This window comes from Scyliorhinus canicula, chromosome 8 (genome assembly GCF_902713615.1).
Source record: "Scyliorhinus canicula chromosome 8, sScyCan1.1, whole genome shotgun sequence".
NCBI lineage: Eukaryota > Metazoa > Chordata > Chondrichthyes > Carcharhiniformes > Scyliorhinidae > Scyliorhinus > Scyliorhinus canicula.
Window position 1 is genome coordinate 163,321,240 of NC_052153.1, and position 26,002 is coordinate 163,347,241.

General features: G+C 47.5%; 1 protein-coding gene across 8 annotated transcripts in view; it reads right to left on the reverse strand.

Annotated features, from left to right (window-relative positions):
* LOC119970652 (microtubule-associated serine/threonine-protein kinase 4-like) overlaps nt 1-26,002 on the reverse strand; it is a 588,463-nt gene that overhangs the window by 385,313 nt on the left and 177,148 nt on the right. Inside the window, exon 1 of one of the 8 annotated variants that reach the window (XM_038805608.1) lies at nt 933-1,204. The exons of 6 other annotated variants lie outside the window; for them this stretch is intronic. In XM_038805608.1, the coding sequence (XP_038661536.1) occupies nt 933-971 (39 nt within the window). In that variant the 5' untranslated portion in view covers nt 972-1,204. Of the gene's footprint in view, nt 1-932; nt 1,205-26,002 lie in introns of those variants that run through there. One more of the 8 variants, XM_038805615.1, reaches the window with a different exon arrangement.

A 26,002-nucleotide genomic window follows, 5' to 3' on the forward strand; every position in this document is an offset into this window, starting at 1 on the left:
AAACACAAAGTTAGCACAAGATCAAACTTGGGCAGTGATGGCTTCCCAATAGTCATGACGTTTCTCACTGTGTAGACTCTCCAAAATGAACTGCTGCTTAGGCAAACTGCAGGAAGGCTATCTGCGAAACCCTGACCCAAAAAAACATCGGCACCTTTTGGAGTGGAGGCGGGGGGGGGGGGGGGGGGGGGGGGAGGATGGCAAAAGATTGGCAAAGCAAAGAAGCATTAGATCCATGAATGAAAATATAGAACTGTTTTATGTTGTTGCATGCCTGACTGATGGACTGTATGTATCAAAAGAGAAGCGTCCTTAATTTATGATTCAAAAATTTCAAACATTCAACTCACAACCTGCACCGAGTGAAAATGGAGAGCAATTGAAATCCGTGATAATACAATACAAAGAGCCGGTTAAAGGATCATCTCTGCTTTAAATGTTATCAATGTGCTACTTTCTGAATCACAATGAGAGTGCACAGTAAAAGTGAACTCTGATGTTATTACAGGAATGTAAAAATTAGATTTAAAGAGGAGAGTTCATATTTACCACAAGAATGAATTGGTCATTTTCACTCTTCGGCCTCTGCAAAAACTTTACTAAAATCTATCGTATGTCCAAAGAGTAGTGCAAGTAGTTTAAGCAGAGCGTCTCTTCCCCTGCCTTTCAAATAATGCAATACAACCGTCTGTAACTAATTCAATTGAGTGTACCTGCAAGATATCAGCCTGTTTTTTTCCTATGACACCACTTAAGAGCAAAATTTTGTTTAAAGGACCACCTTTTCCAGAACTCTACATACTAAATTAAGACAAAATGTTTCTACGTTACAACATTTTTCCTAAACATCCTAAAGGAATGCAGCAAAAGATTATTAATAATTCCGACAGTGCAAATGTGTCTCATCTCAAGAATAAAAAGCCTCTTCCTACCTGAAGCCCTCGACGCCGGAGAATGCTTGACTCATCCATGTTACCCTTCGCTTTTTTCTCATTTCTTCCACTGTCTGGCCATGCTGCAGTGCCACAGACCTCACCATGCTAATTCTAATCCTTGCAGCTGCTAAACACTTACATCACAGCAATTCCGATTGGAGACTGAAAGTCAGCTGACTGTTTTTAGTTATTCACTCCAGTAACTTCAGGAGATCATGAATGCTGCTGTGCATAGCAGCAAGTGGGCTCCAGCACTGCTCGCTCGCACATACACTTGCCAGCTTGAAATCAAAAAATGCTTCACAGTTGTCAACCCCCTCCCCTTCCTTCAAATCATTTTGAAAGATGTCGAACCCACGTAAAGCACAGCTTTCCCCTTCCCCATCGGCGCGTCAAAACGAGTTTTAGGGTCAAACACGAGGGTAAATCAGCGGTGACACCTCGGCAACCACAGCAGCTGGATTTGACGACGGGAAACTGGGACGCAGCTGGTTGGCAGCACAGCAAAGCCCCGTCTCGCACTCAGCTTTCCGGTGACTTAGAACGCACACACAGCTAGCTTAGACACTGAATGGCACAATTCCGGTCAACAACTGGATTCACACAAAATGTTGAAACCACTTCTGTAAACATAGATCTGTGAATTTATGTTTTTACTACATAAACAGATCGAGCATCTTGTTACGTTACATCTGCATTAAAAAATAGAATGCTATACACAGACAGGTAATAATGCCAGATGCAGCTGGCCCTTATAAAATATCAACAGAATAAATTAATTCCCCCATCTTTCCTTTCAGCCTTTCACATCATTGGACTAATGAAACAGTGCTTAAATATTACTGCATCTTTTAAGCTTAAACACAGATGAACTTAATTGTTACTAAATGACAATGTCCAGTGGCAAAACATCAGAATCAACCTTGCCCCATTCAGGCAAATCTTTCCAAAACATTCAACTTGAATGGCAGGTCGCATTAATACTTGCCATTTTTAAAATTAAGATTCACCATGTTTTCAAAGAGTACTCGCGCATAAACATTAGTTATTAAAACGATTAATTCTGCATTTTGGAACCAAACAATTATCAAGAACTGACAATTAGGGAGGTCCTGGCCCGAAGACACTGCCTTAACTGTGGCAATGAACTATCTTCTGTCCGTCTCTTCCTGATAGAATACACTATTCCTATTATTTCAGGCAAAGAACTGTCCAACATTAGCTCAGGAAGTTCCACTCAAACTTTTGAAATACTTCTCCATACACTCCGAACGATTGCCATGACCAACTACACGGTAAAAAGTGGTGTGATGGGCGGCACAGTAGCTCAGTGGTTAGCACTGTTGCTTCACAGCTCCAGGGTCCCAGGTTCGACTCCCGGCTTGGGTCACTGTCTGTGCAGAGTCTGCATGTTCTCTCCCAGTATCTGTGTGGATTTCTTCCAGGTGTTCCTGTTTCCTCAGACAAGTCCTGAAAGACGTGCTGTTAGGTAGTTTGGCCATTCTGAATTCTCCCTCCGTATACCCGAACAGGCGCCGGAATGTGGCGACTAAGGGATTTTCACAGTAACTTCATTGCAGCGTTAATGTAAGCCTACCTGTGTCAATAATAAAGATTATAAAGATACCAAAAACTTCACCTGTATTTCCAAGTCTAAATTTCCACACAGATAAGGCTATGTTTCTGATGGACAATATTTTCTGTTGTGTGTGCACCGTTCCATAGGTCATTTCTGCACATTAGGCTTCAAGTACACCCATTTCTGTAGATCAGATGCAATTATTCCTTTGCAGTAAAAGTTCCACCACTAAATAGATTTGATGAAAGGCAGGGTTCATCTTTTTTTTAAAAATTAGGTTGTATACACAAACATGGGTACATGACCGACTGAGCCAACATATTCATATGATTACAGTTTTCAAATTATTTACAAAGAATAATATTTGGAAGAAAAAATGTATTGATCCAGTTCTGCTGTAGAGCTCAGTATTATATCAATAGATGAGTAAAAAAAAGCTTTCAAGGTGTCAGGGCAGTCCACATTTTCCTGACGAAAAACAATAATTAAATTTGACAGTAGTTAGTACAGAAAAGTGAGAGATGTACATTATGGAGTATTGATGTAGACTGGTAACTCCTGGTTATTGGATGCTTAAACTTCCCATCATATCGTGAAATCCTGGCACAGTATAATACATACGGCATGACACATCTTAGCCCTCAAAACACTGTTGATTTGGGCAGCAAGATTGTCAAATAGCTAAGCATGGCAATGAATTCCAGAATTGACGGCAACAGGCACTGTAAAAGCTGTGCTTGTGTGGAGGTGTAAGTGTTCCCTCTGCTGGCTGCATGTTTACTTTGTCATTCAGTCAACCAAATGATTCCGTGAATGGAATCAAGTCTACACAGGGCCCACAAGCATACATTAAGACTTGGCAGTGAGAACATTTGTTAAACTTCTTTCATATAAAAATTTTAACGTCCTTCTTTCGTTCAGAGTACTCAGAGCATATACCATCCTCCCCTCCCGAATACAAACCGCACAGGAGTGGCCCAGCAAAGCTCCATTCTCATTTTTAAACAAAGCCTCTGTTCCTCTGTAGCAGGATACAGTGAGATGTGCAAGTCAGCGCACGCTCCATCAAGCAGTTTTTTACTTTTTCAGTGTGTTAACAGAAACATTGGGGGGGGGGTTGTTGGGTTACGGGTATAGGGTGGATACGTGGGTTTGAGTAGGGTGATCATTGCTCGGCACAACATCGAGGGCTGAAGGGCCTGTTCTGTGCTGTTATTAAAAAAAAAAGCAGGCCATCCGGCCCATCGGGTTGCACCAACCCTCCGAATGAGTACCCCACCCATATCCACCCCCACCCATACTATCCCGTAACCTGAACTGTACATCCCTGGACGCTAAGGGACAATTTATCATGGCCGATCCACCTAATGCGCACATCTTTGGACTGCAAGAGGAAACCAGAGCATCCGTAAGAAACCCACACAGTCACGGGGAGAACGTACAAACTCCACACAGACAGCCACTGAAGGCTGGAATTGGACCCCGGTCCCTGGCGCTGTGAGGCAGCAGTGCTAACAACTGTGCCATCTAACATTGTACGTCATCAACAATATTGTACAGACATGGGGATACCTCAAACTCATCAAACATCGGGAAAAAATATAAAACAAGCATTGCATAGCAGAATATAACAGTACACAATTGTGACAAATTTCTGATAAATTCCAGCCTAATTTTAACACAGCTTTCCGAATATATATTATATATTATTATAGAATTTACAGTGCAGAAGGAGGCCATTCGGCCCATCGAGTCTGCACCGGCTCTTGGAAAGAGCACACTACCCAAGGTCAACACCTCCCCCTATCCCAATAACCCAGTAACCCCACCCAACACTACGGGCAATTTTGGACACTAAGGGCAATTTATCATGGCCAATCCACCTAACCTGCACATCTTTGGACTGTGGGAGGAAACCGGAGCACCCGGAGGAAACCCACGCACACACGGTGAGGATGTGCAGATTGTTCGGTTCTGCACTGAAAGCTTCCACTTCAGCAACCTGTCTGATATTCCTTTACCAAATACAGACCACAGGATGTCTTTAGAAGTACGTCGGTGTGAAATACGAACAATTTGTTTCCCCAGACTAAAATGCTTTATCTTTAACACTGTACGCCACAAACAAGCGGAGATTCACCTTGGAAGATGTAGCATTGAAGGAGAATGCATAGGGTGGTTTCTGCTGGCACCTGGTGAGTCAGGATGCCAGTGGCAAAAGAACGAACAGTAATGAGGAAGGCAAAACATTCCGGTAATGTGGGAAATTCTTCTGGATCATTGGGGCCGAGTTTTCCAGCTGCAGGTGCAGATATTACTGCCTCAGCCACCATTTCAGCCGACGTGGGAATCAGCTAGAAGTAGGAGAAGAGGAAGATAGAAATATTTTTTTTTTTAAAAAAGAGGGAAAAGTGGCAGAAAGTTCAGGAAAAAAGGCAGAAAAATACAAAGGACTGGAGTTTCCTGCATGGCACAACCCAGAATTGTACTGAGGCTGAACCCTTCCTGCCAATTTTGGAAAACACTGCATCTGATCTCGTTCGGAAGCAGCCGAAATCAAAACGGGCAGAAATCAGCAGCAATAATCATGTCCCAAAGAAATTCCAAACCTACAATAGTATATTTCTTTCAGCTTTAAATCTTCAACTCAAAAGAACTGTTCGGCTTGTTGCTACTGGCATCCTGACTCACCAGCTGCCAGCAGAAATCACCCGATGCATGCTGCTTCAATATTCCACCTTCCGGGGTGAATCTCTGCTTGCCTGTGATGTACACTATTAAAGAAAAAGAATTTCAAATAATTGGTCGATTTTGTTTAGACTGGAAAAAAAAACTAATTTTCGTAAAGCGTTTCTTCATCATTTTGGGTCCCGTTGTATTCTCTTTGATTATTTTCCACTTCACTTGATGCACCTGGATGTGCCCCTGACCACATCAGATACTCTTTTCACCGTGTTTTCCTTTCCTTGCTGCTCTGTTTGCAAACATATTTAAAGTGTTGCATATAGGAATTAATCAGTCATCTCCCCGTACTATTGAAGACAGATGCGCAGGAGGTATAAAGTAATCACCTGCTGCGTATGAGCCCAAACCTCAGCAGCACCCAGGTCCAACCAGCCAACATTGATGGGTGCGTTTTATCAAAAAACAAAATTGCATCTGCAACATTTCACACCAACATGCCTTACTGGTTTGATGTATTCTCTGAGCTATATTGATTAAAGGAATAAATGACAGGTGGTTGAACTGGGTGCAATAGGTTTCAGTGAGGATCCGGACAGGATTTGTAAAGCCGCACAAAATCCTTGAACCCACGTAGCGTGTGCACTTGAGCCCAAGTGTGGAGGAAATACCAGGTCAAAACAGGAGCATAGGAAATGGGTGCAAGAGTAGGTCTTTTGACCCCTCGAGCCTACTCTGCCATTCAAACAGACAACAGCTGATAATAATATAATAATCTTTACTGTCACAAGTAGGCTTACATTAACAGTGCAATGATGCTACTACCTCTTAAACCCCCCCCCCCCCCCCCCCCCCCCCATATCCCTGGAAACCAGAAAACTGTCTTGCACATTTCTATCTTGAACATGTGGTGGTACGTTAGCACTGTTGCTTCACAGCTCCAGGGTTCCAGGCTCGATTCCCGGTTCGGGTCACTGTCTGTGCGGAGTCTATATGTTCTCCCCGTGTCTGCCTGGGTTTCCTCCGGGAGCTCCGGTCTCCTCCCATAGTCTAAAGACGTGCAGGTTAGGTGGATTAGCCATGCTAAATTGCCCTTTAGTGTCCAAAAAGGTTAGGTGGGGCTACTGGGTTATGGGGATAGGGTGAAGGTGTGGGCTTAAGTAGAGTGCTCTTTCCAAGAGCCAGTGCAGACGCAATGGGCTCCTTCTGCAGTGTAGATTCTATGATGCTCAACCGCAGAGCCTTCTCAGTGGAAGGGATAGAAGACACGGAAGAAGGAAAGGTCAAAAGTAGGCAGAGGAAAAGATGAATCTCAGAAAGCCAGCAAGACAAGAAAAGTTTTTGGATTTGTTTTTTTTTTTTTGGAGGCTTCTTTACCTATTTTTTTTAACCTTTTATGTTTAATTGAATAGATTTACACTTATGTAGTCGTCACAGTGAAAGCAGCAATGCAATGCCCAATCACGTAATCAAGTTAAAAGCAGCTCCATGTAAATGTGGTTGTGCTGAATGTATTTCACCCAATGCATGAGCTGTCTGTATAATGATGTGACCCATGACCTGGAAGTGATGATACGGGCTACTTCCAGGTACTGTACTGGAACCCCGGTGGGCTTCGCCTCTGGCTCCATCCTCACCGGGGCCATATATATTCCGGCCACCTGTGGGTGGAACTCATTTGTACAGCCGACACTGGCAGGAGAGTTCATGGATATTAAAGCCAAATGTTCACTCGTTCTCACGGACTCACAGTGAATTGACGGTATAACAGTGGTATTCTTCTCTTAAAAGTTCCATCCAATATAAAAAGCCTCACCTTCTATATCAATACACAATCTCCTGCCTGTGATTGACACCATACACGGAAACCTGCCCGAGAAAAAATTCCAATTGCTCAATCATCCTTGTTTGTCCTTCTCTCTGTGATATTGATTCCACTCTCTATCTTCTTTCACAAGCTTACTAATAAGGATTTATTTTCTCCATTTCTTTTAGATCAACTTGATTTTATCCTACCCCTGCACCTCAGCCAGATAGCTCGCAGTTTCTCCCAACCTTAATCACAAAGATTAACTATTTGCCCACTATTAGGGATTTTACAAGTCATTAAACCAAAAACTTAAGGCATATCCTTAATTAAGGAGCTCGGAGGGCATTAAGGTGTATGGACGGCAGGCTAAACCGACTCATTGTAGGCATGTGTCATGATTACTTTTTAATACTAATCTAGAAGAGGGATTGTGCAGTAAAGAAGCTTATCGCTAAAACCTTGTTAAGTACAAATGGGCTGTCAGATCTGACAGATAAATCTAAATATTTGTGTTTCTGTCAACTCATTAAACTGTCCTATTTATAGAAGCAGATTCCATTTAATAGACATTTCTTCAGCCAATTTCCACATAGCAGCCAACAAAGACCTGAGAAACCATTCCAGGGATGAATAGCGTATGGAAGGCTGGGAATAACTGGGACGCTGACATGTGTCATTCACAAAGTCTATATAGTAAATTCATTCAATTACTCCCCAGCTCTGAGTCTTGGCATTAAGGAGGAATTGTGACTGAAACAAGTATTTCAGTTTTGAAACCCAATTCATAAGAACTATTAGAAAGGCTTCCTATATTAGAACAGTGACTACGCTTCAAAAAGTACTTCATTGGCTGTAAAGTATTTTGGAATATCCTGAACTCAGGAGAGTTGCAATGGAAATTAATCTCTTTTTAGTTATACAATAATACCTTGCTTTACTTTTGATCAATTCCACATCATTTTGTTACATCAACTACGATGCAATAGAGAGGATATATCCATTTAATGTCACAATATGCACTATAAGGCACGCATGACAGCACAGTGGTTCGCACTGTTGCTTCACAGCACCAGGGTCCCAGGTTCGATTCCCTGCTTGGGTCACTGTCTGTGTGGAAGCTGCACGTTCTCCCCGTGTCTGCGTGGGTTTCCTCCGGGTGCTCTGGTTTCTTCCCACGAGTCTCGAAAGACGTGCTGTTAGGTAATGTGGACATTCTGAATTCTCCCTTAGTGTACCCGAAATGTGGCGACTAGGGGATTTTCATCGTAACTTTATTGCCTATTGCGACAATAACAACGATCATTACTATTATGCTGCTCCTAAGCCCTTGGCAGCCATATCATTGCTCCACTTGCTGTCTCACTTGCTCGTTGCCCCGCTCCAAATGTCCAAAAGACCCATTGATTCACTATTTCCACATTCAAATAACAGAGACTGGGGATGCAGTCGCTGCGGGTTGGAGGCAGGGGGAGCCAGGGTGGGGTGGGAGAAGAGGGAACCGTTGTGACTTGGGGGAGGGAGGGGATGAGGAGAGAGAGCCGCTGGGAGTCAGAAGAGCGGGAGCTACTGGGGGGTGAGGGAGGGGGGACAAATGGAGCTGGAGGGGGGAGTCGGGGAGGGATTCACTGAGAAACCAAACTCCAGTTTATATGTTAATCCTTCTGGGGACATTTGCTTTGCTTACCTTTGTTTTGGTTTAAAGTCATACTTTTAAAGAACCGAGCTAGAATGTCTTGAGGAATTAGTGCACACAATACAAATTTGTTCTCGTTACTGTTCTTCTATCAGGAAAGCAGACACGGCTACCCCTCTCAGCCAATGTTGAAATCACTATCAGGGTCCAATACCCAAGATAATCACAAACCACAAGGCAGTTACAGCCCGGGGGCTGATCACACTATGCGGCGATGCTATGAAATTCCTGCTGAACATTAAATGAAGGGCGTTTGAAAGGGAAGGATACGTTAATAAGATTTGATTTGCAGCTCCTCTGACCACAAGGCCAGGATCTGGTACCAAACCCCAAAATTCCTGTGAGAGTGGGGTTGGTGGCGAACAAACAACCCCCTTCTGTTTAAAATAAAGCAGCAAGCTCAGAAAATCAGCAGTTCTCAAGGAGAAGTTGGGAGATCTCTTGTATAAATCAAGGAAGTCAGCTTACGAGGCAATGTGACAGGTTTTTATCTTTTTTCTGAAGTTGACTTAAGCAAACATGATCAGATCTGTTGCTCTGTGTGATTAACTGACTATGAAATAAGGCAACCTAACAAGCTTCACGACATCTGCTGGGAAACTCAATCCATCTTCAGAGAGGTTAAAGAAACATTCATGCAGAAGACAGAATATTCAGTCCTGATTGCAAGGGGTTGCAAGTGCAACCTAGGGATGGGCCTGAATGGTATCAGACAAGTGGAGAAGTGCAGCTCCAGTCAACGTCCATGAAAATAATGGATGGGATTCTCGCAGCCCTGGGCCGGGCCGGAGAATCCCTGTGAACGGGCACGCCGCCCCGCGATTCTCCACAGAGTGGAGAATCAGTGCCATTGGCACCAGCGTGGTTGGCGAGAAGCCGCTCGTGGGCCGCTCTACGCGGCCGGACAACCGATTCTCAGACCCGAATGGGCTGAGCCGCCTTAAGATAAGAGCCGACTCCCGCCGGTGCCGTTCCAACCTGCTCTGGTCCGACGGGACCTCGGCGTGGAAGGGGAGGGGGGAGGGGGGGTCCGACCCCGGGGGAGGCCTTCGATGTGGCCTGACCCGCGATCAGGGCCGACCGATCGGCGGGCCGGCTTCTGTGGCTGGGACCTCCTTTCCTAAGCATCGGCCCCTGTAGTCCTGCGCCATGCTGCGTTAGGGCCGGCGCGTTGAAGGAGGCCACTGCACATGCCCTCATTGGCACCGGCGCAACTGCGCATTTGCGGATCCCTGGGATCGGCCCATTCACGCCGTCGTAAAATGCAACAGCGTTTACGACGACATGGACACCCTGCCGCGGGATTGGAGAATCCCGCCCAATGTGCCTTAATCAGCATCAGGAACAGCTGGCACTGTTGCTAAACCCAAGACACAGTCAATAACAAGTCCACCAGCTTCATCTCTCGTCAACCGATATACCTGGTCCTGGATCTTGACCAGCGTATCTCCTGATAACCTCGCTGGAGGACCAGCAGCCTCAGATGCAACTGTGGCCATTCCAGTTCGCTAGGAAGGCCCTTCTCCCCAAACTCCAAATGGTTAGTGCAGTTCTGGGAAGTTGCAGTCTGGTATAGAGCCTCTCCACAGAATCTGACCTGCAATGATAGAATGCCATCTTACCAGTTCAACCACTGCAATCTGTCCCAGAAACTACACCTACAAACTCAAGAAGAAACACAGGCATAGCAACAGTGGCAGCCTGGAGTGGCCCACAGATGGCTAGTTGATAAATGAAAATTCTCACCGGGGGTTCCTTTAGTTTGAAGTATTTAAACATTTCCGTAGAAGTCAGGGAATCTTTTGGCCTTCCCAGCTCAGAATTCCACTTAAATCTACATCTGCAGTGTTAGACAGCCTGTCAAAGGAACAATTTAAGCTTAAACCACCAACATTTACACAGCCTGCGGTTAAACAATAATTTTCACTTGAATGCAAACTGGACACTCAAGTATGAATCCATATTTTGTTTTCTTCACTTGCAGGAATTCAAGTGGTAACAGGCTTGAAAAGCAGTGAAGGACAGAAACAGACAGAAAATCAAGGTGAATTTCAGACTTTAATGAACTTTGAGATCAGGATTATCACAACAACATCTCCAAATGTACCATGAAAAATATTGATTTGTTGTCAACTCCTATCACTTTGAGCAATGACCTACTTAAAGTAATCACATAGGCTTGAGGTCAAAACATAGGTGCTTAAAAATAATAAAGTAGTAAAGACTCTGCTTGGCTTATCATGGGAGAGAGGAGAAAAATCATGAGAATTTGTTACACCACTGATTAAAATTGAACTTTGGGCTCAATAATCCTTAGGGCACAGAGAGAATGAAGAAACAGGAGCAGATGGAGATCATGCGGTCCCTCAAGCCTGTTCCACCATTCAATGTGATCCCGCCTCACCATCGAACTTAAGCCCAGTTTACTGCCCACTCCCACATACAAACAAGCAGGAAGAGGAGGCCGCTTGAGCCTGTTTCATCATTTAATAATAAGTCTTACAGGTTTGTTTCGAATCACTAGCTTTCGGAGCACTGCTCCTTCCAAGGAGCTGTGGTCCGAAAGCTAGTGATTCGAAATAAACTTGTTGGGTTCTAACCTGGTGTTGTAAGACTTCTTACTGTGCTCACCCCAGTCCAACCACGTCTTCTTCACATCGTGTCATTTAATAAGATCATGGCTGATCTGATAGTATCCTCAAATTTGCAGCCCACCTACCCCAAATAACCGATCACTGTTTTGCTCGCCATGAATCTATCCATCTCTGCCTTAAAGATATTCTAAGACGCTGCTTCCACCGCCTTTTGATGAAGCGTTCCAAAGACTCATGGCCCTCAGAGAAAACATTTCACCACACTTCCACTTTAAATTGGCAGCCCCTTATTTTAAACAGTGCCCCTCCTCACCCCCCCCCCCCCTCCCCCGCCTCCCAAGTTCTAGCTTCTTCCACAAGAGGAAACAGTCTCTCCACATCCACCCGTCAGGATTTTGTATGTTTCAATCAAGTTGTCTCTTACTCTTTTAATCTGCAATGGATAGGAGCCTAACTTATCCAACCTTTCATCATTAGGCATCTTGCCCATTCCAGGTATTAATCTGGTAAAACTTCTCTGAACTGTTTACAACACATTTACATCCTTCCATAAATGAGGTGACCACTATTACAACACAGTACTCCAGATGTGGTCTCACTAATGCTCTGTAGAACTGAAGCATAATCTTCTGTATTCAATCCCCATTGCAATAAATGATCACATTCTATGGGATTTCCTCATTACTTGGGCTGTCCACATTGACAATGAGACACATGTAAGATTTGCCCAAGTGCAGCTTTCGGCAGACATCCGACATTAGTCTGGAAACAAAGAGGAGTGAGTCTGCCTCCCAAACTGAAAGTCTGTAGAGAAAAACTCTGTTCAGCACATCCGAGACTCGGGTAAGCAGAAACATATTAGAGACAGAGGGAAAATGCAAGGAGAGGAAATTCCAAGCCAACAACTCAATTGTCTGCAGTATCCTGTCCTATTTGCAACAGAACAGAACAGAACAGAAGGGCTGGTTTAGCACAGAGCTAAATCGCTGGCTTTGAAAGCAGGCGCAGGCCAGCAGCACAGTTCAATTCCCGTACCAGCCTCCCCGAACAGGCGCCGGAATGTGGGGTTTTTCACAGTAACTTCATTTGAAGCCTATTTGTGACAACAAGCGATTTTCATTTCATTTCAGAACCTTCGGAGCACAGATCAGCTTTAGCAGTCACCCATGAGCCCACCGGAACCCTACCACAAACACCAGAAGATGAACATGGTCATCTTCACCTCGAAGAATGAACAGAAAGGTCTGTTTTGATAGGGGCTCTCCATTCTTGTGCTATATTGTACTGTCTAGATCAGTGTCTAGGATCTCGAAGAATGCTAATCCAGACTCATCTAAATCAGTGCTTCTCAAACTATCTGATGTGGCGGACCGGCAGTTTTTTTTTCAATGTGCCAGGGACCGGTGAGCGAAACAAGCCAATCCAGGATTACTGTCTCTTTCTTTTCTGGAAACACTCCACGTACAGGCAGACGATGCCTCACGTACCGGCACCGGTACGCGTACCACACTTTGAGAAGCACTGGTCTAAATGACAATTCAAGAAAATCAAACAGCAGATAAGAATTCCAGGTTAGACGACCAAATATATTGACCATGTAAGGTGCCGTTGGAACAAAACAAACAGGAACCTCCCTTCTCCTGAAGTATGAGCCTATTTTTGCTCAAGAGAAAGTCGTTCTCAGATGGAAATTGGTGGCACCCTGTTCCTGTCCTCCCCTCCCCCACACGACACAACTGTGCATGGTGATAAGTCCTATAATACACTTTTATTGTAACTGAATAGCTGTGTTAATAAAGTACACATTGTAGCTCATAAAATGATCAATTTAGATTCAAACATTCATCCATTTTGATTGTTTATTTAACCTTGTGAAAAATTGACATGTCTACCTCCCTAGATATGGTTATGTGCCAGTCCCAATTTAATAACATTCTATGATCACGAGAAAAGTTTGAGAAAATCATTTTTATAGACAAACCTATCAAGGGATCTAGTCACTTGGGTAAATAAACAAATTTACATGTGCACTGCTTTAAGGCAACAATTAATTCTGAACAGATGCTCAAATTTAGACAGCGTTAAATCACATTGTACTAGGTCATTATTATTCAAATTATCTTCTGGAACTATTCAATCAAAATACAGGATAAACAGATGAGATGTTTTCTAAAGCATTGCTGAAATACTATTCTCGCCAATTTTAATGTACTTTCTACAAAAAAAAGCAGCTCACTCATCCGGCCACCAAAACACCTTTCCTCAGTAGAACATAAGAAATAGGAGAAGACCTTAAGAGTCTGCTCTTGCACGGAGAGATGGAGTAGGTTGTGACTGTACTCACTGGAGTTTAGAAGAATGAGAGGTGATCTTATTGAGACATAAAGGATTCTCAGGGGGGGTCAGCAAGGTAGAAACTGTAAAGGTCTTTCCGCTTCTGTAAGAGTCTAGGATCAGAGGGCATAATCCCAGAGCAAGGGGACGCCCAAGTACATGTTACGATCCCAGTTGATGTTACAACTGGATGGGAAGATCCCAGAATAGAAACCTGGCTCAAAAGACAGTAACTTTCACTCTTTTTTCAAATCAAATGCCGGGGAACAGTCACGGGGCTGCTAATTAGTTTTCACAAAGACCAAAAAAATTAAACTTTAAAAAAATTGATTATTATACAATACTCCTTTACTCCTCAATTAGCTGAAACAAATGCACACAGGTTTTAATATTAACACAGCTCTCAATGTACTTTTGAAGCTACAATGGTCGGTCTCATTAGCACAAAAAAGTCCTTTTTAAAGCACATAGATTGGCGGTGACCAAACACTCTTGCCACTCTGAACCCAAGTTAATGTCTGTGGATTTCTCCTGGGAATCCACACCCCCAGCTGATTGTCATACGAGAGTCTTCAAACGACTTCCGGTGGTGGCCATGGAGTGATGGTCACACACAGGGCAGCTCCGGCTCAAAGGCGTGGTTTGGGCATTTTATATCCGTTAGTGGGGTAACTCCAGTAGGAAAGTGGTGCAGATAGTGTAGAGAGAGAGGTTCTCCCCAAGATTGGTATGTCTACTGGTTACCAGACCCGGCAAAATGCAGTTAAAGACCTGGCTAAGAAATTAGAGGGGACCTGTGGTGTAGCAACAATTGGAGAGTGGCGAAGGGGGAAGGGTCATTTCCAGTGGGAAAGCCCCAGACGGAGCAGTTAATGGCCTTCATCAAATAGGAATTTCGGCAGCAAAGGAAGGAGATGCATGACGAGCATGGTGACAGGTCAAAGACCATTAAGGGAGCAGGTAGAGAAGTGCCCCGAGGCGCAAGGGCGGACGATACGCGAGGTGGAGAAGATGGTGTCCGACCAGAGCAATCGGGTCTTGCTCTTGAAGGCAGAGGTGGGGATCCTGACGGATCGATGCAAGTCGCTGCCAGTGAAGGTCGAGGAGCAGGAGAACAGGCCCATACAGCAGAACATGCAAATTGTGGGTCTGTCAGAAGGTGTGGAAGGAACGAGCGTCACTAAGTATGTGTCAAGTATGTGTCGAGGATGCTGGCGGGGTTGGTGAAGGAGAGGATGCTGGACAAGGCCCCAAAGGTGAACAGGGCCCACAGATCCTTACACAGAAGCTGAGGGTGGAGGAGCTGCCGGAAGCGGTGATTGTGCGGTTGCACAAGTTCATGAAGAAGAAGATTGTAAGGTGGTCCAGGGAGGAGAATGGTGTCCGAATATACCAGGACATTGGCGTGGAGATGGCGAAGAGGCATGCTGGATATAACAGGGCGAAGATGGTGTTGTACCGAAGGTAGGTTCCGTTTGGGGTGTTACACCCAGCAAAACGGTGGGTCACATTTGAAGGCCAGGAGTGCTACTCTGAGACACCAGAAGAGGCCAATGACTTTGCGCATGTATAAGACCATAGGACATGGAGCAGAATTAGGCCACTCGGCCCGTCAAGTCTGCTCCACCATTCAATCATGTCTGATAAGGAGTACTCGGGAACGGATTTATTTTGTGGTGAGTCAAGCAGTGTTGATGATGTGGGTGTTGGGGGCGCAGTTGCAGCTGTTGTATGTAGCTCCAGTGGTGAGTGTAACGACAAATTAGTTCACAAAGTTTTGGGCTGCATAGGGGAACGAGACAGGGGTGTACGCTGTCGCCGTTGTTGTTCGCGACGGCAATTAACCCCTTGGCAATGACCCTTAGGAGAGTCTGTGGAGTGGGAGGGGATTGAAGGGAGAGCAGGGAGTACCATGTGAGGTAATGCATTTTGGAAGGTCAAATGCAGGTAGGGAATATACAATGAATGGTAGAACCCTCAAGAGTAGTGAAAGTCAGAGAGATCTAGGTGTACAGGTCCACAGGTCACTGAAAGGGGCAACACAGGTGGAGAAGGTAGTCAAGAAGGCATATGGCATGCTTGCCTTCATTGGCCGGGGCATTGAGTATAAGAATTGGCAAGTCATGTTGCAGCTGTATAGAACCTTAGTTAGGCCACACTTGGAGTATAGTGTTCAATTCTGGTTGCCACACTACCAGAAGCATGTGGAGGCTTTAGAGAGGGTGGAGAAGAGATTTACCAGGATGTTGCCTGGTATGGAGGGCATTAGCTATGAGGAGCGGTTGAATAAACTCGGTTTGTTCTCTCTGGAACGACGGAGGTTGAAGGACGACCTGATAGAGATCTACAAAATTATGAGGGGCATAGACAGAGTGGATAGTCAGAGGCTTTTCCCCAGGATGGAGGGGTCAATTACTAGGGGGCATAGGTTTAAGGTGCGAGGGGCAAGGTTTAGAGGAGATGTACGAGGCAAGTATTTTTACACAGAGGGTAGTGGGTGCCTGGAACTCGCTGCCGGAGGAGGTGGTGGAAGCAGGGACGATAGTGATGTTTCAGGGGCATCTTGACAAATACATGAATAGGGTGGGAAAAGAGGGATACGGACCCAGGAAGTGTAGAAGATTTTAGTTTAGATGGGCAGCGTGGTCGGCGCAGACTTGGAGGGCCGAAGGGCCTGTTCCTGTGCTGTACTTTTCTTTGTTCTTTGTGTCATTGTACACGGACAACTTGTTGTTTGTGTCGCACCGGCTGGAGAATATGGTGGGATTGTGGGAATATTGGAGAGGTTTGGGGCCTTCTCCGGCTACAAGCTAAATGTCAGGAAGAGTGAGGTGTTTCTGGTGACCAGGGGATCAACTTGACGGTATTGCCGTTTAAGGTAGCTGGGGAAAAGTTCAGGCATTTGGGGATTCAGGGGACAAAGGAATGGGCTACAATGCGCCGGTGAAGGACTTTGGTGGTGGAGATTAGGGGGGATTTTAAGAGATGGGATACATTACACCTGATACTGGCAGGGAGGGTGCAGGTGGTAAAGATGAATGCGCTGTCAAAGTTCCTGTTTGTTTCCGATCTTTCTCCCTTAAGCCTTCTTCCGGAAATTGAAGAGAGTGATTTCGGAGTTCATATGTGCGGGCAAGGTGCTGAAGGTAAAGAGGGCTCAGTTGCAGAGGCAGAAGCTGAAAGGTGAGTTGGCATTACCGGACCTGTTGCACTATTATTGGGTGGCTATTAGCTCCGGGGAAGTATTGGGGGAGCCAGCGGTGCAGCCGAGGGTAAGGGTGCAGAATCAGCTGAGAGTACATTTTAAGTTGGAGGGGATGTCGGTGTTGACGCCATTGTGTGGGAACAACAGGTTTAAGCTGGGGGAGATGGATGGTATGTATGGGAAGTGAAGAGAGATGGGGCTGGTGAGGGCGAGGGACTTGTACTTGGAAGGGAAGTTTGCAGGTCTGGATGAGTTGCGGGAGAGGTTTGAGTTGCCGAGGGGGAGTGAATTTAGACATATGCAGGTGAGGGACTTTGCCCAAAAGTAGCAGAGAACATTTCCCAGGTTGCCACAATACACTTTATTGGAGCAAATGCTGGTCCCGGATGAGTTTGGGAGGGTAGGATTGGTGATATATACGAGTGATTGGAGGAGCAGGGGTGAGGATCAAGAACAAAGAGGGGGAGGAGTTGGGCGGGGGAAATAGGTTGAGGACTGTGGTGTGAGGCAATGTGGAGCCTGAACTCAACCTCCTCCTGAGCGACAATGTGCTTGAGGTGGCGCACAGGGTCCATATGACCCAGGCGAGGATGTGTGGTTTCTTCCAAAGGGTGGCCGATGAGTGTGAGATGTGTGGCTGGGGGCTGGGAATCATGCTCACATGTTCTGGGGTTGTGAGAAGCTGGAGAGATACTGGGAAGCGGTGTTTAGGATGTTATCTAAGATTGTGGGGCTGGACGTCCGGCCGGACCCAATGGTGGTGATCTTTGGGGTATCGGAAGTGCCGGAGGTACTGGAAGGGAAGGGGGCTGATATTGCGGCCTTCGCCTCTCTAATTGCCCGGCGAAGGATATTGCTATATTGGAGGTCAGATATGCCGCCGAGGGTGGCAGCCTGGCTGGGGAACTTGTACGATTTTCTCTGGTTGGAAATGTTTGTTTAAGTTGAGTTGAGTTGACATACCTCTTCATTCACCTGAAGAAGGAGCAGTGCTCCGAAAGTTAGTGTTTGAAACAAACATGTTGGACTTTAACCTGGTGTTGTAAGACTTGTTACTGAGTTGAGGGGGTCAGCGAAGGGCTTCGAGATGCGATGGGTTGTTCATGACAATGTTTGTGGAACTGTTTGATGCGGGGGCGGAGGGGGTTAACAGGGTAAAAATTGTGTAGACTGTGAACTGAGAGTTTTATATGTTGCTGTTTTTTTACACGTTTGGAATAAAGTACATTTTCAAAAAATGAGTCTTCAAACGCCACTCCCAAAAATATGCTTTAAAACCATCTTTCGAATAAGGCTTTCCATAATTTCATACGTTGCAATCCATAATCCACTCCACTTTTTCCAAAGAATTCTTTTGAAAAGAGCTTCCGTTCCACATTTACCAGTGAATCCACTCCAGGATTTTGCACCAATCCATAGGATTCCTCTGTCTCGACTGATGTCCACTGGGAACACAAATTCTGATATCCAGCCAGTACTGTCCTCCCAATTACTTCAAAATCAGATTCGCAGACTGCAGTTAGAAATTGCAAATTTTAGGATTACTTTAGAAACTTAGCTTCTCACCAGCCGATCCCTTCTCAGCTTCCACAAATATTATCCTGTTCTATTTCCAGGTTTCTGAAACCAACCCTGTTTAGAAGAATGAAAGGAGATCTAATTGAGGTGTATAAGACTGAAGACATAGAACGGATGCTTCATCTTGTGGGGCAATCTAGAACGAAAGGTCATGGGCTGGATTCTCCAATTCTGGGGCTATGTCCCAACGCCGGCGTGGGAACGATGGTGTTTTACGCCAGACAAAAAGCAGTAAAATGGCCACCTATTGCACGTTTTGCTGGGGGGCTAGCATGCCGGCAGTGTGGAGCACCCAGCTCTAGTTGCCGATACGCCCTGGAGAATTGCCGGGTCCGTGGCCACGCATGCGCACGGCAACGGCATGTAGAAGCTGCGCCGTGCTCCATGGTGGAGGCAACCAGCCCCCCTTTGGCCGGCTCACGCACACCGCATCGCCCCCACACAGTGCCCCCAGCCCCTAACACAGTCTCTCTCTTCCCCCCCCCCCCCCGTCCGCGGTTCGGCCGTTTCCCATCTGTGGCGGCGCTGGACTATGTCCACAGCCGTTATGCTGAGCTCGCAACGGATGGGACTACTTGTCGTCGTGAACTCATCCGTTCGGGGGCAGAGAATCGGGGGGGTGGGCCTCCTAAAGTACGCCGCTTTGGAGGGGGCGGAGCATCACGAAAGCATCGCTGCCCCCGATTTGGTCGTAAGCTTGGATTCTCCGGCCGATCGCCGAACTCGATTTCAGTGTCGGCGGCCGGAGAATCCAGCCTCACAGCTTTAGGTTTGTTGAAGTTATTACTTAAATCGTATGTACTTTCAATGAGAGAAATGGGGCCGATAAGGGAGAGAAAAGAGGGAAATGGGAACAAGAGAAAAAGAAGCAGCTTCAGGGTCTGATCCACTTAAGTGCAAAAAATATTAAAGTGTTAGCAACCTTCAAGTGGATGGCCCATCAGCCTCCTCCGGAAGTCCTCATCATCACAGATTCCATTCTTCAGCCATGCAATTCATTTCACACGATATCAAGAAAAAGCTGGGCACACGGCATACCGCAGATTGGCCCAGGTGCCAACCCAGCAATTGTGCTGAAGATTTGTGCTCGAGAACTAGCAGTGTCCCAAGCCAAGCTGTTCCAGTATAGTTACAACACTGGCATCTATCCAACAATGTGGAAAATTGCCCAGATCTGTCCTGTGCATAGGAAAGGAAAACTGCAATCTGGCCAACTGTCATCCCATTATAAGCAAAGTTATGGATGGTGTTGTCGACAGGATTATTAAACAGCATTTACTTAACAATAACTTACTCACGGACGGCCAGTTGGGGACCCACTAAGACCATTTGGCTCCAGACTTCATTGCAGCATCGATGCAAATATGGATGAAAGAGCTGAATTCCAGAAGTGAAATGAGAGTGGCTACCCATGACATCAAAGCAGCATTTGATCAAGTGTAGCATTAAGGAGCCTCAGTAAAATTAAGTCAATGGGAATAAAGGGGAAAACTAGTCCCTGGCTGGAGATCTTTCATCCACATAGGAAAAATGATTATGGCTGTTGGAAGTCAAATAGGTAATTTGCGAGACATCACTGCAAGGGTTTCTCAGGGTACCGTCCTCGATCCAACCATCTTCAGCTGCTTAGCAATGGCCAGCCCTCCATCATAAGGTCAGAAGTGGGGATCTTCACCGATGATTGAACACCAATGTTCAATTTAAGTTGCAACTCCTCTGAGAATTAACCTCCAGTGTCAAATGCAGTAAGGTTTGGACAGAATTCAGGCTTGGGCTGATAAGAGGCAAGAAATATTCACATCACACCAGGCAACGATCAGCTCCTACAAGAGAGTCGAACCACCACCCCTTGATATTCAAAGGCATTCCCATCACTGAAACCACTACCATCAATATCCTGGGGTCATATGTGACCAGAAATCTGTCCAGGTCATGTCCACAAAAGCACATTCATCAACGAATGTTTTAAAAAGACGGTCAATCTTTCTTCAATCGTTAAGTGTCCCATTCTAAATACTGGCTCAGATGACAACCATACTCTTCCACCATCTAGTGACCCAGCAAGTTGCAAATATTATCCACAATCTGTTTTAAATTAACTTTAGTAGCTCATTTTAACAATAGGTGAAGCAGAGTACAAGGCATAGTGAGTTACTGTAACTGCGGTTTCAGAACATTATTCCAACTAGCATTTTTGTACATTTCAACAGTTAGTCTTTTTAATTCATTAATTCTTATCTTCTGGAAACATAAGCAGTTTTTGTCTTTCACTGATTACCCTCAAGAAAGTGGTGGGGGTGACAACTTCTTTAAACTACTGCAGTCCATCCCATACAGGTACACACATATTGCTTTTAGGAAGGGAGTTCCAGGAATTTGACCAGCGACAATGAATGATCGGTGATATATTTCCAATTCAGAATGATGTGAGATTTAATAATAATTATTATATTATGTTTCCAATCTCGGATGATGTGAGATTTGGAGGGTAATTGTAGGTGGTGATAATCCCATGCGCCTGCTGCCTCTTGTTCTTCTAGGTGATAAGAGGTTGCAAAGATGCCATTGGAGGAATCTTAACGAGTTCTGGAGTGCATCGTGTAGATCAGGGTTTCTCAAAGTCAAGGTCGTGACATGCGGGTGGGTGACGGGCGGATGTCAGGAGGGTCGTGGAGCGATCGGTCCCGCCTTTCCCCGGTGGTCTCAATAGCGGGAGAAGCGCCTAACAACTGCTGCCAGATTGTACATCGAGAATTGCGGCCGCTGCCGCCCTTTAAATGAAGATACATTAGGTTGTGTGGAGTCTTCCAGCCAGAAGTGGCAGCAGAGAGCAGGTCATGCGCCCTGCAAGTAGATTTGACGTGAAGCACCGACCTGCTACGTGCTTTAGGTGTCAAAGCAGGGGGCAAATATGGTTCGATTTTGTGGCTGCTGACAAGCAAGACAATTGAACCGTGAAGATCAATGGTTTTTTAAAAAATAAGAGATGGCCAGAGGCTCAAATAGGCAATTTACCTATTGGACAGGATCTCACCACAGAATCTGCTGGAGAGAGTTTTCAGGAGAGTCCCGAGTAGAATAGAGCAGTGGTAGTGTTAGAGCTCCAGGACCTCTGGTTAACAGCCCTGAAAGAAGAAACTTAAACCTGAACAAAGAAGTATAAAGATGATTTCTTGAGGTATGGTTTTGTCAATTGTGACAAGGCAAATAAGGTGGCAAAGCTCATGTGTGTTATATGCAAGGAAGTACTGGCCAATGAGCAAAGTTTCAGAATTTGAAATAAGTGGTGTGTGAAAAATTCCGTTTTAGGTTGAGCACACAGTGTCAGTTATTAACTTAGAGCTGACTCCAAATTAAATGACTATGCTGCTGTAGCTGACCTATGATACATGACAAATGCACCAAAAGCCCATGAGGCTGTAATCATTCTGGTGTAGTATTGCCCAGGAGTAAAGGTTTTGTTGCTATTGCCCTTCACGACAACCTAAATGTGTGAGGTTGGATTTTCCGTTTTCATCTTTATGGAACATAGGAACTGGCTAAAGTCGGCATCTGATATGTGCATTACCCGCTGATCCTTTGAACCGAATTCAAGTGAGATTGTGAGAACTCCCCCTTTCGCATTAAAAGGTAAGGGAACATGGCAGTGTCACGAAGGTCGTTCAATGTATGTCACAAAGGTCGGTCGGCGTGGGTCCCGAAGGTTGGCCAGTTACCAAAAGTGAGTCCCAGGAATAAAAGTTTGAAAAAACACTGTTGTAGATGGTACACACTGCTACCATCGTGTGTCAGTGATGGAGTGAGTAACCTTAGGGTTGGACCTGAAACATCAATCTTTTAACCCAGCTATTAATGGAATACTTTTCCCAATGGTTCAAACTTAATTACAAAACTTATCAGTGGTTATAATCCTATTATGTGAACTTTTTTTTGCTTTCTTTTTAAATAAATTTAGAGTACCCAATTCATTTTTCCAATTAAGGAGCAATTTAGCACGGCCAATCCACCTACCCTGCACATCTTTTTGAGTTGTGGGGTGAGACCCACGCAGACACAGGGAGAATGTGAAACTTAACACGGGATCGAACCCGGGTCCTCGGTGCCGTGAGGCAGCAGTGCTAACCACTGCCCCCCATAATTGTCTAAACTTCAATTGCACGGCGGCACAGTGGGTAGCACAGCTGCCTCACAGGGACCCGGGTTCAATTCCAGCCTTGGGTGATACATTCTCCCTGTGTCTGCGTGGATTTCCTCTGGGTGCTCCGTTTTCCTTCCACAGTCCAAAGATGTGCAGGTTAGATAAATTGGCCATGATAAATTGCCCCACAAGTTTCCAAAAGATTAGGTGGGGTTACTGGGTGATGGGGATAGGATGGGGGTGTAGGCCTAATTAGGGTGCTCTTTCCAAGAGTCGGTGCAGACTCGATGGGCCGAATGGCCTCCTTCTGCACTGTAGGCATTCTATGATTCTAAAGATACTATATGCAGACTTCAGAACATCTTGCTACTGATCGTGCACACTTGCCACCTTCTCATTAGTTGTTTTAAAGACCTGTTCCTTCATCTAAGCTAAATCCAAGGATGACCACGCATTAAATGTCAGACTAGTAGCCGAGTCTGAAAAAAGTGTTGCAAACGTTCCTGGCTCATTGATTACAGACTACAACATCTATCTGACCATGCTGTACAGGCAAAGCACAGATATAGCCATTTTCCATTCAGAACAATAGAAAATCAGCCCTACAGAGTCATGGAGTGAATCAAAATATGACAAGAATATCACCGGGGATGAGAGATTGTGGCCGGGATTCTCCCCTACCCGGCGGGACGGGGGGTCCCGGCGTAGCGGAGTGGCGCCAACCACTCAGGCATCGGGCCTCCCCAAAGGTGCAGAATTCTCCGCACCTTTGGGGGCTAGGCCCGCGCCGGAGCGGTTGGCGCCACGCCGACTGGCGCCAAAACCGGCGCCAACGACCTTTGACGCCCGCCACCCGGCGTCGGGGCTGGCCGAAAGGCCTTACCGGTTCGCGCATGACGGTAGGGGGGTTCTCTTCCGCCTCCGCCATGGTGGAGGCTGTGGAGTGCCCCCACAGCACTGGCCCGCCCGCCGATCGGTGGACCCCGATCGCAGGCCAGGCCACCGTGGGGGCACCCCCCGGGGTCCGATCGCCCTGGGGGCCCGCTCACGCCGCCAATCCCGCCGCCACCAGAGGTGGTTGAAACCACAATGGCGGGATTGGCCTCTCAGCTGCGGGACTTCGGCCCATCGCGGGCCGGAAAATCGCCACAGGGGGCAAGCCGATCGACGCGGGGGGAATGCCGATTGGCGCGGCGCGATTCCCGCCCCCATCAATTCCCGGGTGGCGAAGAATTCCGGCCACGGCGGGGGCGGGATTTACACTGGCCCAGGGCGATTCTCCGACCCTGCAGGGGGTCGGAGAATTTCGCCCCATAAATCTGAAGGAAGGCTCAAAAATAATTACTGCATTTTGATAGCCATGGTGACTACTAAATAGAAGTTTTCAAAATTATATTTAAAAAGTAGAATCATAGAATCTCTACAGTGCAGGACATAAGGTCCATTGAGTCTGCACCGACCCCCGAAAGAGCACCCGACCAGGCCCACACCCTAGCCCAGCAGGCACACTTCCCTTGCCCTCCAAGGCCCACTCCCCCGCCCTACCAGGCCCACTCCCCCGCCCTACCAGGCCCACTCCCCCGCCCTACCAGGCCCACTCCCCCGCCCTACCAGGCCCACTTCCCCCGCCCTACCAGGCCCACACCCTAGCCCAGCAGGCACACTTCCCTTGCCCTACCAGAACCACTCCCCCGCCCTACCAGGCCCACTCCCCCGCCCTACCAGGCCCACTCCTCCGTCCTACCAGGCCCACTCTCCCGCCCAACCAGGCCCACTCTCCCGCCCAACCAGGCCCACTCTCCCGCCCAACCAGGCCCACTCTCCCGCCCAACCAGGCCCACTCCTCCGTCCTACCAGGCCCACTTCCCCCGCCCTACCAGGCCCACACCCTAGCCCAGCAGCCACACTTCCCATGCCCTACCAGAACCACTCCCCCGCCCTACCAGGCCCACTCCCCCGCCCTACCAGGCCCACTCCCCCGCCCTACCAGGCCCACTCCCCCACCCTACCAGGCCCACTTCCCCCGCCCTACCAGGCCCACACCCTAGCCCAGCAGGCACACTTCCCTTGCCCTACCAGGCCCACTCCCCCGCCCTACCAGGCCCACTCCCCCGCCCTACCAGGCCCACTCCCCCGCCCTACCAGGCCCACTCCCCCGCCCTACCAGGCCCACTCCCCCGCCCTACCAGGCCCACTCCCCCGCCCTACCAGGCCCACTTCCCCCGCCCTACCAGGCCCACTCCCCCACCCTACCAGGCCCACACTCTAGCCCAGCAGGCACACTTCCATTGCCCTACCAGAACCACTCCCCCCGCCCTACCAGGCCTACTCCCCCACCCTACCAGGCCCACTTCCCCCGCCCTACCAGGCCCACTCCTCCGCCCTACCAGGCCCACTCCTCCGCCCTACCAGGCCCACTCCTCCGCCCTACCAGGCCCACTCCCTTACCCTACCAGGCTCACTCCCCCGCCTTACCAGGCTCACTCCCCCGCCCTACCAGGCCCACTCTCCCGCCCTACCAGGCCCACTCTCCCGCCCTACCAGGCCCACTCTCCCGCCCTACCAGGCCCACTCTCCCGCCCAACCAGGCCCACTCTCCCGCCCTACCAGGCCCACTCTCCCGCCCTACCAGGCCCACTCCTCCGTCCTACCAGGCCCATTCCCCTGCCCTACTACGCCCACTCTCCCACCCAACCAGGCCCAATGCCCCGCCCTACCAGGCCCACTCTCCCGCCCTACCAGGCCCAATGCCCCACCCAACCAGGCCCATTCCCCTGCCCAACCAGGCCCACTCTCCCGCCCAACCAGGCCCAATGCCCCGCCCAACCAGGCCCACTCTCCCGCCCTACCAGGCCCACTCCTCCGTCCTACCAGGCCCAATCCCCTGCCCTACCAGGCCCACTCCCCTGCCCTACTATGCCCATTCCCCGTCCAACCAGGCCCAATCCCCCACCTAACCAGGCCCATTCCCCTGCCCAACAAGGCCCACTCCCCCACCCTACCAGGCCCACTCCCCCACCCTACCAGGCCCACTCCCCCGTCCTACCAGGCCCACTCCTCCGTCCTACCTAGGCCCACTCCCCTTCCCTATCCCTATTATCCCACCTAACCATTCGACATGAACGGGTAATTTAGCATGGCCAATCTACCTTAGCTGCACATCTTTGTACTGTGGTAGGAAACCACAGCACCCGGAGCAAATACGTAGAGAACATGCAAACTCCACTCAAACAGTCACCCAAGGCTGGAATTGAACCTGGGTCCCTGGCGCTGTTGGAACAAAGACAAAGAAAAGTACATCACAGGAACAGGCCCTTCGGCCCTCCAAGTCTGCGCCAACCATGCTGCCCTTCTAAACTAAAATCTTCTACACTTCCGGGGTCACCGCCGTTCCAGTGAGAACAAACCGAGTTTATTCAACCGCTCCTCATAGCTAATTAGGTTGTAGTGCTAA